Source organism: Ischnura elegans, assembly GCF_921293095.1.
Source record: "Ischnura elegans chromosome 13 unlocalized genomic scaffold, ioIscEleg1.1 SUPER_13_unloc_3, whole genome shotgun sequence".
Lineage (NCBI taxonomy): Eukaryota > Metazoa > Arthropoda > Insecta > Odonata > Coenagrionidae > Ischnura > Ischnura elegans.
Genome location: NW_025791659.1, coordinates 3,904,545 through 3,921,053, shown reverse-complemented (window position 1 = coordinate 3,921,053; position 16,509 = coordinate 3,904,545). Strand labels below are relative to the sequence as shown.

The following is a 16,509-nucleotide window of genomic DNA, read 5'->3' as shown; positions in this document are numbered from 1 at the left end:
TTTCAGCAATTGCTGTGAGCAGGATGGAGACTAAAACAGGCTTCTCGTGGATTGATATCAGATGGATGTAATGGAAGCAGCATTGTTTCAAGCAATATTCAATAAGCGATGGCGTGACTTTGAACAGTGAAAGACGATGCGTGGAAAGAATACTGTATGTACCCTTTTATCTAACCCCTCAAGCCTGACTTTAAATGCCAGTGGTCTCTCCATCAGCATGTGCGAAGTTACCTTGATAAAAAAGTGATGCCTTCGCGCTAATTCGATTTGTTTACATTAGTTTATAGTGAAGGGAGAGCCAAAAAGGAAGAGCAATGGAATTAGTTGAAAAAGTATAGCGATTATTGCCTAGCAGTAGTAAGAATGTGCCCTACCACATTTTCACAGGGCTAGTTAAAAAGAGAACATGGAGAGTTCTTTGGAAAATAAAGTTCCTTATATTTTTCAGTGTATTCACTTTTACCTACCAACATTGCCTGGCAATTTTTGTATACAGAAGCCGTTTGCTTTCATTTGATTAACAAGGATAGTTGCATCATTAAAGTAGGGCACAATTTATCCAAAAACACAACAATCACAAACCTACTGAGAAGCATATAGTAGCAGCAACAATAAACCATATCCAGAAGTCAAGTGACTGAGGTTTAACACTTTCCTCTTCAATTATACTTAATCAACTAATTGACCTATCAAGAGAAAAGCATTCTTGAAATTCAGTACGTAGAATTTAAATGATAGGCTTACGCTTATTAGATTGATTCCATTTAAATTACTATGGTGAGGCAAAAGGGAAATTTTTGCAATAAGAAAAAAAATGTGACAATATTTTACAATAGAAAATTACATTTTACCATTTAAACATTGGTAGAGCAAACATATTTGAAAACCAGATTCATAAGATATCTTTCAATACAACACATCTATTCATTACAGTGGTATGACAATGTTTTACAATAGAAAACGGCAATATCTAACCATAGAATTATTGGTATAGTTAACATATTTGAATATAAAATTCAGCAACACATCTTTTAATGCAAAATATCTAATGACTACTGTCACATTATTTTTAGGCTATGAACACAATTTCACCGATTTCAGCATGGCAAAATTCCTTGTGTTCATTATTAAATCATATTGAGGAATAAGAAGGATATGACTATGGAGAAAAATCCTTTTAGCAGTCAACATTGAGTGAAAACTACAAGCAAACTGCCTTCACTCAGTGTGGCCTTGCACTCTTTGCTACTGATCTACATCAGACTGAAAATCACAAATCCACGACTTCTTCACGCATTCCCCAATATGTGTCACCATTCCTATGGGTATCCCCTAATGATTACTAAATTGTGTGAATGAGAAACTATTTGTATGATTGAGATTTGATAATTGGGCTCCTCAATAAATATTTGCCACAGGTAAAATGAGAATAATCGTAAAATTTATATGACATATATTTGCTACGGGTATACATGAAACGTGTGTACAAGTAGGGAATATGAGTAAATCCATCATACGAACAACTTGAGGAATAATGTCCCTCACATGTGTGTACGGAAATGACTCACGCGGTGACTCTTTCGAGAGAAAGATTTCCCACAATCGCTGCATGAAAAGGGTTTCTCCCCTCTATGGGCACGCAAGTGACAGTCGAGTGTGTACCTGCGAGCAAAGGATTTGCTGCAGACCCTGCAGGAATAAGGTCTATCTCCTGTGTGTATACGTGTGTGTGTGCTTAGGTTGCTACTGGTAGAGAAAGATTTGCAGCAAATGCTACAGGAATAAGGTTTATCACCTGTGTGAATACGCATGTGAATGCTTAGGGCATTACTATAAGTGAAGGGCTTGCTGCAGATACTACAGGAATAAGGCTTTTCTGCTGTGTGTATGCGCATGTGAGTGTTGAGGTTGCTACTCTGAGCAAAAGACCTATTGCAGACACTACAGCAATACGGTTTGTCACCTGTGTGTATACGCAGGTGCACGGTAAGGTTAGAACTATTACTGAATGACTGACAGCATATTTCGCATGAATACGGCCTCTCTCCTGTGTGGGTATGCATATGGGTGTAAAGGTGGTTACTCTGAGAGAAAGACTTATTGCATATGCAGCATGTAAAAGGTTTCTCTCCGGTGTGTGTAACCATATGTGTGTTGAGGTTGCATCTCTGAGAGAAAGACTTACTGCAGACACTACAGGAATAAGGTTTATCTCCTGTATGTATACGCATGTGCACGGTAAGGTAATTACTATGACTGAACGATTTACAGCAAAATTTACATGAATACGGTCTGCCTTCTGTGTGCGTTTGCAAATGGGAGTTGAGGCTGCAACTCTGAGAGAATGACTTATTGCAGATGGTGCATGTAAAAGGTTTCTCCCCAGTGTGTATACGCATGTGATTCTTGAAAGTAGAAGCACAAGTGAAACACTTATTACACACACTACATGAGTAAGGCCTCTTTCTTGCACTCAAACACTTTCCCTTTTTAATGTCTCTCTCACAAGGGGATGCATTTGAGGACACACCTACTACACATGGGTCAGCTCCTACAGCAAACCTTCTCCCTTTTCTACCCTCTCCTTTCTCCTGAGTCCCTCCTGTTATTTCCTTAAGAGGCCCATTTCCTTTTATCCTCAGCCCTTGTCTTTTACTGTTTGGCCCTTTTATGCCCACCAAAATGGATGACTGATCATCCTCCACTAAATTGCTGGCACCAAAATGAGTTTCAACGTGTTTGATGAGCTCAATTTTGGTGCTGAATCCACCGGTGCAGTGGTAGCAATTATATGAAGTTTCATTTGACATTTGTCCCTCTACAACATTTTTCGTCTCACAATTACTAAACTCATCTTTGCTACCCACGACTGCCTCTGCGCAACTCCTCTTTTTACTGATTCTGATCATCCTGAGGGCATTAGGCATGATTGGTGCATCACAACCACTTCCACCCCTCACCTCACACATTGTTACTCTGCCTCTTCTGGTGGTGGATGCTTGTTTGCCCATCAGCAGAAAATGGGTAAGATGTTAACGAGTGAGCATGAAGAGCACCACAATTTATCAAGTCTTCTTTCATCACATTCCTTCATTCTCCGCACGGGATGCTCCATACTTGGATTTAATGACTGTTGCTGAGGCTGAGGAAGCAATACATTCATCGTTTCAGACGATCCTTAAACTCCTTTCTGCTACCTGGGAGCCCTAGAAAAGAATATGATATTTTAACTACAAAAGAAAGTTTTCCTTACATAATTTATAAAAACTGTATGGTAGATAACCAAAGCGGTTTTACACAAAGCAATATAGCTGCTTCAAACAATCTGCAGGTACCACCCCTTTAAATATGTGTTCATTTAGAAGTCAAAATGTGAGATAAATGCTATGCTAATTTATTGAACAATTGCAAAAGAAGACACCCCACAACGAAGTGCCACCTGCATTAAGTTGGATACATTGATAAGATAATGATTGTTCTTAGAGTTAACAAAGCAGATTAGAAGGATAGGAGGCTGATTGGGGAATTGTACAAAACCCAGGTGGCAGCTATGAAAGTTAATGGAAATTGACGGCATGGATGAAGCTGGGCAAAGGAGTAAGGCAGAGCTTCTGCCTTCCACACACCCTATTCAACACATACATAAGAGGTGATGGTCAGTAAAATCAAGAAGAGCAAAAATGACATTGGGATTGTTGGACGCGAGATAAAATGCAACAGGTTTCCTTATGACATGCAGACACTTGCCGATCACTATCAGAATGTTGAAGAATGAAAAAAAGTTTAGGAATGAAAGTAAACGATGAGAAACTTAAGTGATTTTCTTTTTCTAATTTTTAAAGTGTCTCTCCTTTTACTGACTCTGATCATCCTAATGGCATTAGGGATAATTGGTGCATCACAGCCACTTCCACACCTCGCAACAGATCGAGTGACTCTGGCTCCACTGATGATGGATGCTTGTTTGTCCATCGTCAGGAATTGAGCAAGATGTTAACTTATCAGCCAGAACAATTCCACGTTTTTCCAAGTCTTCATTCATCATATTCCTTCATTCCCATGTATCGGATGGTCCACTCTCAGATTGAACGACTGTCAGTGAGACTGAGTAAGCAATACAGTCACCACTTAGATGTTTCCCTAAACTTCCTTCTACCAGCTGGGAGCCCTGGAAAAAAATTTAATATTTTAACAACAAAAGAAAGTTATGCTGATCTAACTTATTAAAGCACTTTGGTTGATTACCAAAGCCATTTTATAGAAGGTAATATACCTGCTTCAAAGATTCAAGATGGTCCGCCTCTTTTAATATATATTCACTTAGAATTAAAAATACGAGTTAAATGCTAATCTAATATAAAGAACAATCACAAAAAGAGAACATGAAGCGTAACCTGTATCAAGTTAGGTAACCAGAATTAGAAATAAGCTCAGCAACAGCAATTCATAAATGGTGTGAGCACAAAAGAGGAAAGGGGCAATGGATGAGGAAAAGAAGCACACTATCACCTATTCAAGAAACAAAGATCTGGATTGAATAAAATGAGGGAGTCATAGGACGGACATCCAATCTAGCACTTACAATTATGCTACTTAAAGGGAAAGCAAAGCAATCTGTGGGATCTATGAAGTTTTGAGTTTCCATCATTCTTGTGAGATAAAGGTGAGGAAAACACTTCTCTTTCACTGTACTACGTGGATATTTATTATGGATTAGAAAGAGTACAGGATTTAAAAAAAGTCACTTGTCATTTCAAAAGGTGACAATAAAACAATAAATTATAGAGATTACAACAAAATAAATCATGCTGTTATGTTCTGAAGTTCCTTCTGAGCCAATGCAGGGGCTAGCAAGTCATCTAGAGGAGTAATTTGTTATGGACACTGTTGAAAGGATTCTGAAGTATTCAAGTCAGCAAGCAGAATATAAGTCCTGTTGCAGAAATGTCATATCCTACCATCCTCAACTAAACTATCCTTTTCTAGATACATAAGGCTATTTTATCTGGGATTCTTTTCATCAGTGGTGATCACCCAGTCCTCCCATTAATAATTTACTCTGGTTTACTCTGCACATGGTACCACCACAGAATAGGACCTTGGGAATCATACTTATGACTTAAAGAATACAACATGTAAACCGCTGTGGTCAAGATTCTATGTAGTGAGCAGAGGAGGAACTGTGACCACCATACCTAGGAGAGTGAAGCACATGACTGACTGTGACTCTTGGATCCTCAAGTCTTCCTTTCTGAGGGATATCCCGTTTTTAAAAATCAATACATATTTATTAGAAAAAAGTCGCAGTCAACTTTTCACTTAACGAGAAGCATTGTCCAGTTTAAAGGCACTATCAGAAAGTGTTCTAACATGCCAGGTTATGAGTGTAGGTACACAATTAAATTGTAAATTACTGGTAGTTATATACACTAAAACAGTAAGCATAAGTTAGTATGTAATCTTAGAATGCAGAATTAAGTCAAAATTCATAACAATGGAAGCGGAGATGGCCCACAGGTATACACAGTAATCCATGTAAACATTAAAAACTACTTGACACCTATGGTGAAACATAGTACTAGTTGATATATCTATACTTCAAATGCCAAATTTAGCAAAATTCAAATGATATTGCAAGAAGGGATAACTTTCAGACAAACCACAGTCATTCACATAACATGAAAGCATAATTAACATGTTTACCTTATTACATAATGCAAGATTAAAACAGAAATCATCATATTGTTGGCACGGGTTACGTTCAGGCATACCTCAGTATATCATATAATTATGAATACCAAATTGACAGAAGTACCTAATATTAGAATGCAAGCTGTAGTCAAAATTCATCATATTCGAGGCAGGAATGACTGCCAGGCATAGCTCAGTCCTTCATGCAAACAATAAACCCTAATTAACGTATATATTATAAAATGAAAAAAATCACAGTTATTGTTATCCGAGGCTTGGAAAACCCACCAGGCATACCTTAGTTCTCCATGTAAATATTAAAACCTATTTCAGATACCTAACCCTAGAATGCAAAATTAATCAAAACTCTTAATATTGGAGGCTGGGATAACATTCCAGGCCTATCTGTCCTCTATGGGAACAAAAATAAAACCTAATTCACATATGTACCTAATCTTAGAATGGGACATTGGGTCACAGTTCCAGGATTGGTTAACCCAAAAGGCCCAGCTCAGTCTTCCATACAAGCATTCAAACCTATTTGACACACCTTGCCTTTTATTCAGAGGTTAATAGGTATAACTCTTAGATGGATGTACACCTAAAAAGTTATCTCATCCTCCAATAACCTAAGGTGATTCTTTTACTCCCATAGTACAACTACACTGTGAAGATAAATATATAAACCCATTAGATGGATGCATGCATAAATAGTCATCTGTTACTAACAATCTTTTAATTTGATTATGCAGACCAATACTCATTAGGTTTTTTCTCTCTCCAAGAACAACAGCAATGATTTACTTCCAACTTTAAATTCAGATTTTCCTGCAATGGTAGGTTTAATATCTATAATGACATAACATTTTATCGTCTTGGTTGCATTACTTACTTTGCTTTTTACTTTAGAGTTTTAATGATTTTCCATTGCCATCCTTCCTTTCAATGTGATAAAACAACTTTTTCAAAAGTCCCATAAACGCAGGTTGTAGAAAGGAAAATTATTACGAAAAATTATAACAGGGATATTACGTACAAGATTAAGCAAAAACAAGCTGATCTACAGAGCAGCAGTTTTCTATGTGGAAACATGTCCACTTAGGAAGAAGGACAATGGAAGACTGAAGGCATTCAAGACATGGGAGTGGAGAAGAATTGGAAAGGTAATTGGACGGAGAAGAGGATGAAAAGTGTTGAACACGGTTTTTGATAAGTGGCACCTTCTAGATGAGATATGGAGGAAACAGAAGATATGGATGGAGTGAGTACATATTGAGCTGGGAGAAGATGTTGAAAACAGTTTTAGAGGGTAAAATGCTGGGTAAACGAGGAAGAACAAGGAAGAGTATACGATTTTTTAGTTCTTTTACAAATTGATAAGAGGACAGTCATAAGGGAGGGGAGAATCCCAGAATACTCTATGAAAACATGCCTTATCAGTTAAATACTTAAGTAACAACCACCTACGTCCACATATGCCATAAGAACAAATCCTATGAAATCATGCATATTTCATCAAGCACTTAGACTTCATAAGTTTATAATTCCATACTTCCACCATCGTTCCCACAAAATATTTACCAAAGAGATTTTGAGAGACCAAAAATTTCATTTTACAAACATTATACAGATTATACATTCATCCTGTAGGAATCAGAACTTGATGCAGATACAAGAAGGAAGAAATCATAGCACAGGTCCGCAAGGAAGTTAAATGATTTTTGACCTTTTCAGAGTCATATGACAACCTAAAAAAATTAAAGTATATTCTGATAATTCGATTTAAAATTTAGCAGCAGCAAAGCGTCAGGAATACTCCATTTGATTCTTTCCTTTTGAAGTTGAATGTAATGGATGGTAATCATGTTCCATTGGAAAGATAATTCAGCTGTAAATTAAGCTTCAAATGGCCATACATGAGACCCATTATGTTCTGCAAAGAGATTTCCAAAAGAAGTTAGGGAAGATAAGTGAAATTACGCAACAGCATTTAATTATTAAGTATAATTTAGGGGATGACGCATTGACAAAGCTTAAGAAACCACACGGCAACTCTTGAAAGGAAGAAGTACTCATGGAATCTTTTCTGTAAATATGAACGTTGCGAGAGGATGGCTTTCGCAGAGGAAAATTTACGGAGAGGAGGGAAACACTCACTTGGAATACTTCCATGACATAGCAACAAGCTGCTTCTAAGATATGGTCACTAATGGCTTAAGATGCATATTTCAGGTAAAAGAAGCAAAGCATGGTCCAACACTTTACCAGAAGCATCTCAAGGTAAAGAAATGTTAGGCTTTCAGATAATGCATTCAGATAAAGAAATGTTAGGCTTTCAATGTTTTAAGTGCCACAAAGGAATGCATCTGCATTGATTTCCCATGCATGTATTAAACAACAAACTGTCAGTGATCATCAGACACTGACCCCAATACCTCCGCCATCCATTCACACCTACCACAGTGTTCTGCACTCATAAGATACAAACATGCAGACGATGAATAAAGACTTTTCAATGATCCACTAAGAACACTAAATGTTTGTACATGTCTTAACAGGAATTCATTCTTTCCTCAAACAAAAATTTTCAAGGAATAATGCTCGGTGCAACCTCATGTGCATATTTCACTTTAAGGGACCTAAACAGTCAATTTTTTCAATAATGGCAATCATTTGAGAAAAAAATACCACAACAAAGAATAATTAGGCGGCTTCAAAGCAAAAGTTATGAACATTCCAAATTACAGCACTAAATAGCATTCTAAAATGACGTAAATAGGCACTTCAATAGGCGTATTAAATTGAGCATCTAACAGGTTTTTTGTTTTCCTGAAGGTAAGCGGTCCATAATGATCCCACGATTATCATTAAATATTCACTGCATGGAGTAATTCAGCTGCAAAAAAATAAAGTTAACAAAAGAATCTCCCTTGTACCATTTTTTATTGTCAGCATCCACAGGGAAAGGCCATGCGAATACAGAATCATGGTTCAGTTTAAAGTAATCGTTAATGTATGATCACAATTAAATAAATAAATAAATTGTACACAATTTCAAATTAAACCAAAACGTTTAACCATGGCAAGTTTCATGAAAATGCGAGTCGGTGGGTGTCATTTGGTCAAAATATCGGTTGATTTCACATGGAATGACCCGGCATTTAAAGATGTCATTCATAGAAACTTACAAAAAATGTTCACTAGCACATATAAATTAGAGAGAGCGAAAGGAAATGTTAAGAGATTCTCAAAATACTCATAACTAAATGAAGCACTATAAAAAAAACTGAAATAGAGAATTAATGACTTCGTCGATCAACACAACAAAAGCAAAATTACAAATACAAAACCATTAGACAGCTTTAAAGGAAATGTCATGATCATCCAGCAATACTCAGTGCTGAAAGAAGCATAATTAAAATTATAACATAGGCGCTTAACCATGGCAATTGAAGAGTGTGTCTACAGCCTATATAACACTCGAAAAGTATACCCAGAAGCACAAAATATGTAATGTAAAAAATATGTAATGTAAAAAAATATGTAATGTAAAAAAAGAAGCTACAAAGTATGTAATTTTATGATAATCCCGCAAAACTCAAGAGCTAAAAGAAGCAAGACCAACAAATTGAAGTAGGTGTTTCATGATGGCAATGCAAGAGAGCTTACATCAGCAATCGAAAAGATAACTCAAAATTACAATATTATCGGGCAGTTTCAAAGCCTGAGTCATGAGCATTCCCAACTAACTGCACTATGAAAGCATTAAAAAAATATGAAACTTTACATGTTATAATGACAGTTCAAGATATCATTAATAAGAACTTCCGAAAAATGTTCACTATCATAGGTACATGAATTAGATAGAGTGAAAAGAAATGTCAAGATTTTCTCCTAATACTCAGCACTAAACAAAGCACAATAAACAAACCGAAATAGAAAACTAATGACATTGTCGATCAACACTACAAAAGCAAACCCACGAGCACAAAACTGTTTAAGGAAATGTCACAAGCATACACCAATACTCAGCAGGGAAAAACTTTTCTGAACAGGGGCGGATCCAGGATTACTTTCTGGGGGGGGGGGGCACAAGCAAGGCTGTAGCCAGGATTTTGTTCGGGGGGGCACACAGGTACCCCGTAATACAAAACGAACGCAATGATAACGGGGCCGTATTAAAAATATTGCATATTTTTTTAGGGTCTGGGGGCGGGGGGCACGTGCCCCCATGCCCCCCCTAGATCCGCCTATGCTTCTGAATATATGCAAATGGGTACTCTAACAGTACTCGAAAAGGACATTGTAACATAACATAAACAAGCCACCATATTGTTTTTATATAATTTAAAACTGACAATGGTAGTGAGGGACTGTTGTAACATAACATAAACAATCCACCATATTCTTTTTATATAATTTAAAACTGACAATGGTAGTGAGGGATTGTTGTGAAGGAAAAGGGGAGTTGTGTATAGAGAGTTGAAGGAGGCAGACGTGTTTAAAGGAAGGATCGGGATAAGGACTATGAAAGGTGGCGGTGTAGCAGAGAAAGGAAGAGAAAGCAGAGAAGGGGAGGCGCCTACGAGAGGAGAAGAGAGCGGGAGGAGAGGACTATAGTGGAACTCAGGATCCACGCTGATGCAGTTCATGGCGGTGGTTCAGAAGAGTGGTGGTGGTAGATATAAATGGAATTGTGATATCATGGTGGCTTTTGATGTTGGTTTTATGCTCTAAGTTTGAAAATATAGAGTTTGTTTAGAATTGTATTGTAATTATTTGTTTATAAAGCATCGAAGAGAGGAGATTTTTAAAAAGTTACAACATTCACAAGCGAAACACAATAAGGAATCTCCAAATGATAACTATGAGCATTCCCCAATACCCATCAACAAAAAAAAAACTATGAGCAAATGATAATATGCAATGCATGATGGCTATTAAAGGGAGCATCCATGAGAACTCAAAAAGAAAACCCACAAGCATATTATAAGCAGGTAGATTTCAAGGAAATGTCTTGATCATCCAGCAACACTCAGGCCTAAAAGAAGGATTATGAAAAAAGACACAGGCACTTCATCATGGCAGTTAAAGAGTGATTCTACAGTCTGAATATAACACTCGAAAAGCTTACCCAGAAGAACAAAATAAGAGAGGAGCTACAAAGAAATGTCATGATAATCCCCAAAAACTCAAAGCTAAAAGAAGCAATATGAACAAATGGAAATATGTGCTTCAGGGTGGCAATGAAAGAGAGAATTTATCGACACTTGAAAAGGAAACTCAAAAGCACAACGCAATAGGACAGCTCTAAAGCATGTATGATGATCATTCCTCACTAATTTGCTCAAAATATAAAGAAATAAAACTCTGCATTCAATACTGGCAGTAGGGATATCATTCATCAGCACTTAAAAACATGTTTACTAGAACATATGAATCAGAGATAGTGAAAGGAAAGGTCAAGAGATCCTACAAATAAGCAGAACTAATAGAAGCATTGAGGAAAAATATGGAAATAGGCAAGGAAATCATCTATCAGCACTACAAATGCAAACTCACAAGAAAAAAAATAATCGGACAGCTTCAAAGAAAATGTCATGAGCATCCACCAATGCTCAGCACTAAAAGAACCAGTTTGATCAAATAGAAAGAGATACATACCTCATGACAGCAATTACAGAGGGCGTCTATGAGCACTCAAATAAATGTCCAGGATTGAACAGGTATCACAATGTATGACATATTGCATCAGTCAACCACCACCCTGAATTGTTAACGACAAATGAACTTATGTTTATATCGATCACGTCATCTCTCATGGCATGTTATTTGATGTTGAGTCAGCCTATACTATTAACCAAGACATGGTTATGAATATACCGATGCTCTCCAAAGTAAAGAATGTTCATACATTAAGCCAGATATAAAAAAAACTTAAATTTTCAATGTTTTTAAGGCACACTTTGGTATTACGTCATCCTAAACCGGAATCATAACTTATAAATTTGTCAAGGTATAAATATAATTTAAGGAGCTAACATTTATAACGTTCGAAACTGGATCGAAATTTTTTTCTTATTTGACATTACATCCCACAACGGATCTTTTTTTTTCAAAATACTCTCAATTATAAACAGAAGAGTCAAATTCGAAATTGCTAGTGGATTGCTATATTGATATTCAATTGAATTTGCCACCGATAGATGTTTCCTGCCTTCACACTTTTGATCACTTTATGTTTTCGCTAATTTTACTGAAGATTGTACACATCCAACACTAGAAAATATTGGAATTTTAAATGTTTACAGTGCAATAATGAAAATATTTCCGCTACGCTGACACAGAAGAATGTGAAACTGGAATCGTCACAAAGGGCACATCATACAAATGGTATTCCTATCATTAATAGGAAGTACAAACACATAAACAAAAAAAGATACATGGTTGGTAGCATGGTTTAAATATCTGCGAGCATTAATAAAACATAATCTAATTACCAGAGACAACGCAACACAGAAATGTATATCGTACACATACATAAAGTCTACTTTGACTAGCTCTTCACACCAAGGAAATACTCAGTACAAGGTAACTATATGCATGACGCTTCTATGAGGTTCTTTCTAGAAATTGTGCATTTATGAGGCCCATCATCATAAAAACACATTAGTAAATCGCACATTAATCTTCGCCAAAAATATGGATACGACACACAAATACGCATTAAGTGTAAGGCCCTTGGAACACAAGATTATCCAATAATTTTCTCAACTTACTTGGCAGGAAACAAAGGATCCAGGACCAACTTTAAAATTATTAAGCAAATAAGAAGGATAACTTAAGTCTTAAGGACAACAATAAAACTTTAATGCAAATACCTTAACCACTAACCAATTTACAAACAAACAACTACTAACCTCAGGCAAAAAGATGTCCAGAATCAAAATAAATCCAAATGATCGTTTAATAATGAGAACACTATCTCTCAAAGTACACAATAGACAGTTTACTGTTCTCCGATGTGCACAAGCTACCACACATGCTCCCAAAATGCTCATGAAGTAATCGAGCGGCTGCTCGACTCGACGATATCGTCTCAAAAGTCGATTTCCAAACATATCGACACTTCGATATCAAAATTCGAGCGGCGGTCATTTTGGAATGGATACACATTGCAGCTCCCAAACGAACCAAAGATAGTCTGGATGCTTTATTTGTTTGGTTAAAAATCTGCTGTTATTTTAACAATTATACGTTTCATAATCTTCCGTTTAAAAAATTCAAGACCTTAGTTACTAAGCTACCAGAAAATACTTGGACCTATCTATTTGTCTGAAACCGAAACGTTTTAATAACTTATGGTTCTCTTCCATACCCGATGTATATAGATGTTCTAAGCTTCCTTTAAAATCAAAAAAGTTTTAAAGGTGAGTGGAAGTCATTAAAAATTGCTTCATGAATGTTAAATCGATTAGGGACAATTTCAAGACTGCATAATATTCTGATTTTCAAGTAATTCACAAGGGAACCATTCACCCTACAAGATATATCCACTAAATTAAAAACCCACTCGAAAACTATGGCTGTTCTTGAATATTACTAAATCTAAAACTCAAACTTTGGGGGCAAAACCCTCCCTCCCCCCGAAATTATATGGAGACTACGATCCTTTCGGGGGAAGACCCTCCAGGTACAGCCGTGCTTGAAAACAACAAAATTTGCAACAAAGACTTAGGGGGGCTCGACACCCCTCCAGAATTTTTCTGGGTGGCCAGGTCCCCCCGTAATCCTCCATCTACTCCGGTGTCGCAGATATGCTAAACATAACTTTATTTTGTACAAACAGCTAGGGGGTACCGGCGCTCCCCCGAGGTTAATCTACGATCCTTCTGGTAACGCTGGGACCCCTACCTGAGGGAACTGCGCGAACCCCCTATGATGCATTGATAAAAACCTATACCTTATCGATGAGCAGCATGGTTTCCTCACGTGTGTCCATGCGTCCGGTTATTTCTGCTGGTTGTTTAGATATAACCGACATAACAAAAAATAACCGAGTACTCGTTCCATTCCAACTTGAGATCCATTGAGAAAAACCTTTTCACAGCGAAAGGTTTTTCCCGCGAGTATTCGATCATCCGGTTATTTCTCTCCCCCCTGCCATCGGTTGCTTCAACGAGTATGGTGTGAAGCGAAACGTTCTCGAATCGAAGCATAAGAAAAAATGAATTCTCAATCAACAAAAAGTATAATCATGTTGCTAACATTTGTCTAGTTCCAAATCTGCGGTTATCTCCACAATTAGTTCGTAAAAATATAAATTTCATGTAGTCACCAAAGGAACCTATATAATTTATTCACAAAAATTACTATCATAGTCCCTCAGACTTCGTCTACATCCAGGGGCGTACCATGGGGGGGGGGGTACCTTGGCTTACCATGATTTTCATGGTAAGCCAAGTTGTGACATTTGAGAATGGAAAAGGTGAATGAAACTAACATTTTAAGAAAATTATTACAGTGCTTTATTAGTTTATAAGTTTATTTTAAAAATAGTTTTATTTTAGTTACGTATCTTATAAATACTAATGCATTTTGTATTTCGTGGGTTTAAAGCAAATTTGTTGAATACTTTCGTTTCAATTCAGTACAGAAGACATCTGCGACTTTTACTTCCTGGGGGAAGGGCAGCTGCCCCCCTGACCCTTGCTGGGTACGCCTATGTATTGAATCATGAGTCTACATTGGCGTGACTTCCTTTGTGGTTGCATGCAAAAGAAATTGGGATTAGGTGAAATATTTGGTGGATTTCGTTATTTTGCTAGAGGAATATTTCATACAGTTTATATAGTCAGTGTTCTTAATAGATTCTTGTTGGAAAATCAAGCTGCAGAAAGCAGTGGCGTGGCCAGGAATTTCGTTGGGGGGGGGGGGCCAAAAGCAGGAGGGGAAATTTTTCGAAAAATTATAGGTGTTATAAGGAAGGGTTTTAAACTAATTTTAACACATTTCATAATCGATAAAACCTCAATTGTTAGACAAATAATTGGTAAATTCATGATTTTCAATGTTTTGTTTCCATTTTTGAAGGAATAAAATAATATTATTTTTCGGGAGGGGACCTGACCCCTTGGAGCCCCCCTGCCAACCCCCGCTGGCAGAAAGAAAGCCAATATGGTTCATGCGATGTGAATAGTGCTGTGAATAAAAAGAAAAATCACAGAGCATCGGGCGTATTTACACCGTTGAGGTCATTTACTAATTGCCCCCCAGACGGCACAGAATCATCCGTATCTAATTCGTATGCAGATAGTATCCATTGACGAAAAGCGCAGGAGCGTTAGTCAATGGATACTATCTGCATACGAATTAGATACGAAGGATTCTGTGCCGTCTGGGCCAGCCGTTGGGCGTCAATGCCATGTAATTGTGATCTCTTGTACCTCATCGTTTCTTTCATTTGCTCTCTAGTTATATTTTTCTAGCAATTAGCAGAGGCAAATTATGACCCATTAAATTGTTAAAAATAATACAGTCATAAATATTCACGAAATACAACAAATAATTATTAATATAAAGTTCGAGATACTAATGATAAAGTCGAGCTGATAGGCAAAAGACCGAAATGAATATTAACGAAAGACTATAGCTTTTAAATATATGATGTTCTTTTGATGACTTGAGCGCTATGGACAAATTAGTGTACACATAATCTCATAAGAATGACTTAGGGACTGCTTATTTTTGAGATTAGGACGATTGAAATTGTGAAAGTGAAAGGATTCTTTGTGGGGAAGAATAGGAATGGCTTGTTTTTGAAGAAGGAAAATCTAACTTATTAGTACTAATAGAACTTGCTAATTTTCTGAAGCCGGAGATATTAACTTTGTATTAGGAATTTCTAATGTAAGTAAGTATGATTTTAAGTAAGATTTAGGGTTACTTTTTAGTCTACGTCAAGCAGATACGGTAGCCCTTACAGATGCTTTGCAAAAACAGTTTTGAATTTTTAATCGGATGATTATAAAATGCATAATTTTTGAAATGGTTACTGATTCGGACACGGACGTAACCAGCGGGTGGCAAGAGGGGGCAACTGCTCTCCCTACCTAGAAGAGAAAACAAATTTTGCTAATAACAAAAGGTATGAACAAATGTTCATTTAGAAGAAAAATTATATTAATTTAAGACATGAAACTACAATATAATCATTGTTTTTCAGGCAAATAATTATAAAAACTAATAAATTGCTGTCATAATTTCCTTAAAATTTTGGTTTCATTACCCTTTTCTTTGCAAAAAAAGTTACAAATTTGAACGACCACAGCGCTAGCTTCCCCCTCCCACCGTTTTGATTCTGGGTTCTCCCATGGATTCGGAGCCAAACAATTGTTAGCACCAAGTCTGTGTTTTGTTCGTTGGGGAGCTGTCTGACTTCCCAGCCAGCACAACGTAAGACACAGAGATAAGTTGAAAAGAGGGAATAGGGAAGTAGCTTACTAAGGAAGTGTCTTATATTTTTCTTATCCATGAGACCTCTGGCGAGTGAAATAGGTAATTGTGGAACGGACTGTTGGGCTGTTGGTTCACTTCTTCGAAGATGGGATCCAAGAGATTCACGAAAACAACGAGAATCACGTACACCACGAGAACAGCGACAACCCACGCCGATCACCACGTTTTTTAAATCACTTCCTCCGTAGACGCCATCTTCGCTGATACTAAGGACGCTCATCTGGATTGCTTTGATTTTTTGACCCTTGCTCTTTTGGACTTGCTCTTTCTTGCTTACTCTTTTTTGATCAGTTATCCGGA

General features: G+C 37.0%; 1 protein-coding gene across 3 annotated transcripts; it reads right to left on the bottom strand.

Moving 5' to 3' along the window:
• Nucleotides 1–498: 498 nt before the first annotated feature.
• On the bottom strand, nt 499–12,739 carry LOC124172900 (zinc finger protein OZF-like). 3 transcript variants are annotated; one of them, XM_046552407.1, is made up of 4 exons: nt 12,612–12,739; nt 11,356–11,458; nt 3,862–4,168; nt 499–3,206 (listed from the first exon to the last, which is right to left on the bottom strand). In XM_046552407.1, the coding sequence occupies exon 4, from the start codon at nt 3,009–3,011 to the stop codon at nt 1,542–1,544; it is 1,470 nt and encodes a 489-aa protein (XP_046408363.1). In that variant the 5' UTR covers nt 3,012–3,206; nt 3,862–4,168; nt 11,356–11,458; nt 12,612–12,739; the 3' UTR covers nt 499–1,541. The 3 variants fall into 3 exon arrangements, with proteins under 3 accessions (XP_046408363.1, XP_046408361.1, XP_046408362.1); XM_046552405.1 differs by having other exon boundaries at nt 3,917–4,168; XM_046552406.1 differs by lacking the exon at nt 11,356–11,458 and having other exon boundaries at nt 3,917–4,168.
• Between the last annotated feature and the right edge of the window lie 3,770 nt (nt 12,740–16,509).

What these genes read in the sequence shown, in the direction of transcription:
- LOC124172900 (XM_046552407.1), bottom strand. Translation starts at nt 3,011, where the DNA reads ATGGGCAAACAAGCATCCACCACCAGAAGAGGCAGAGTAACAATGTGT.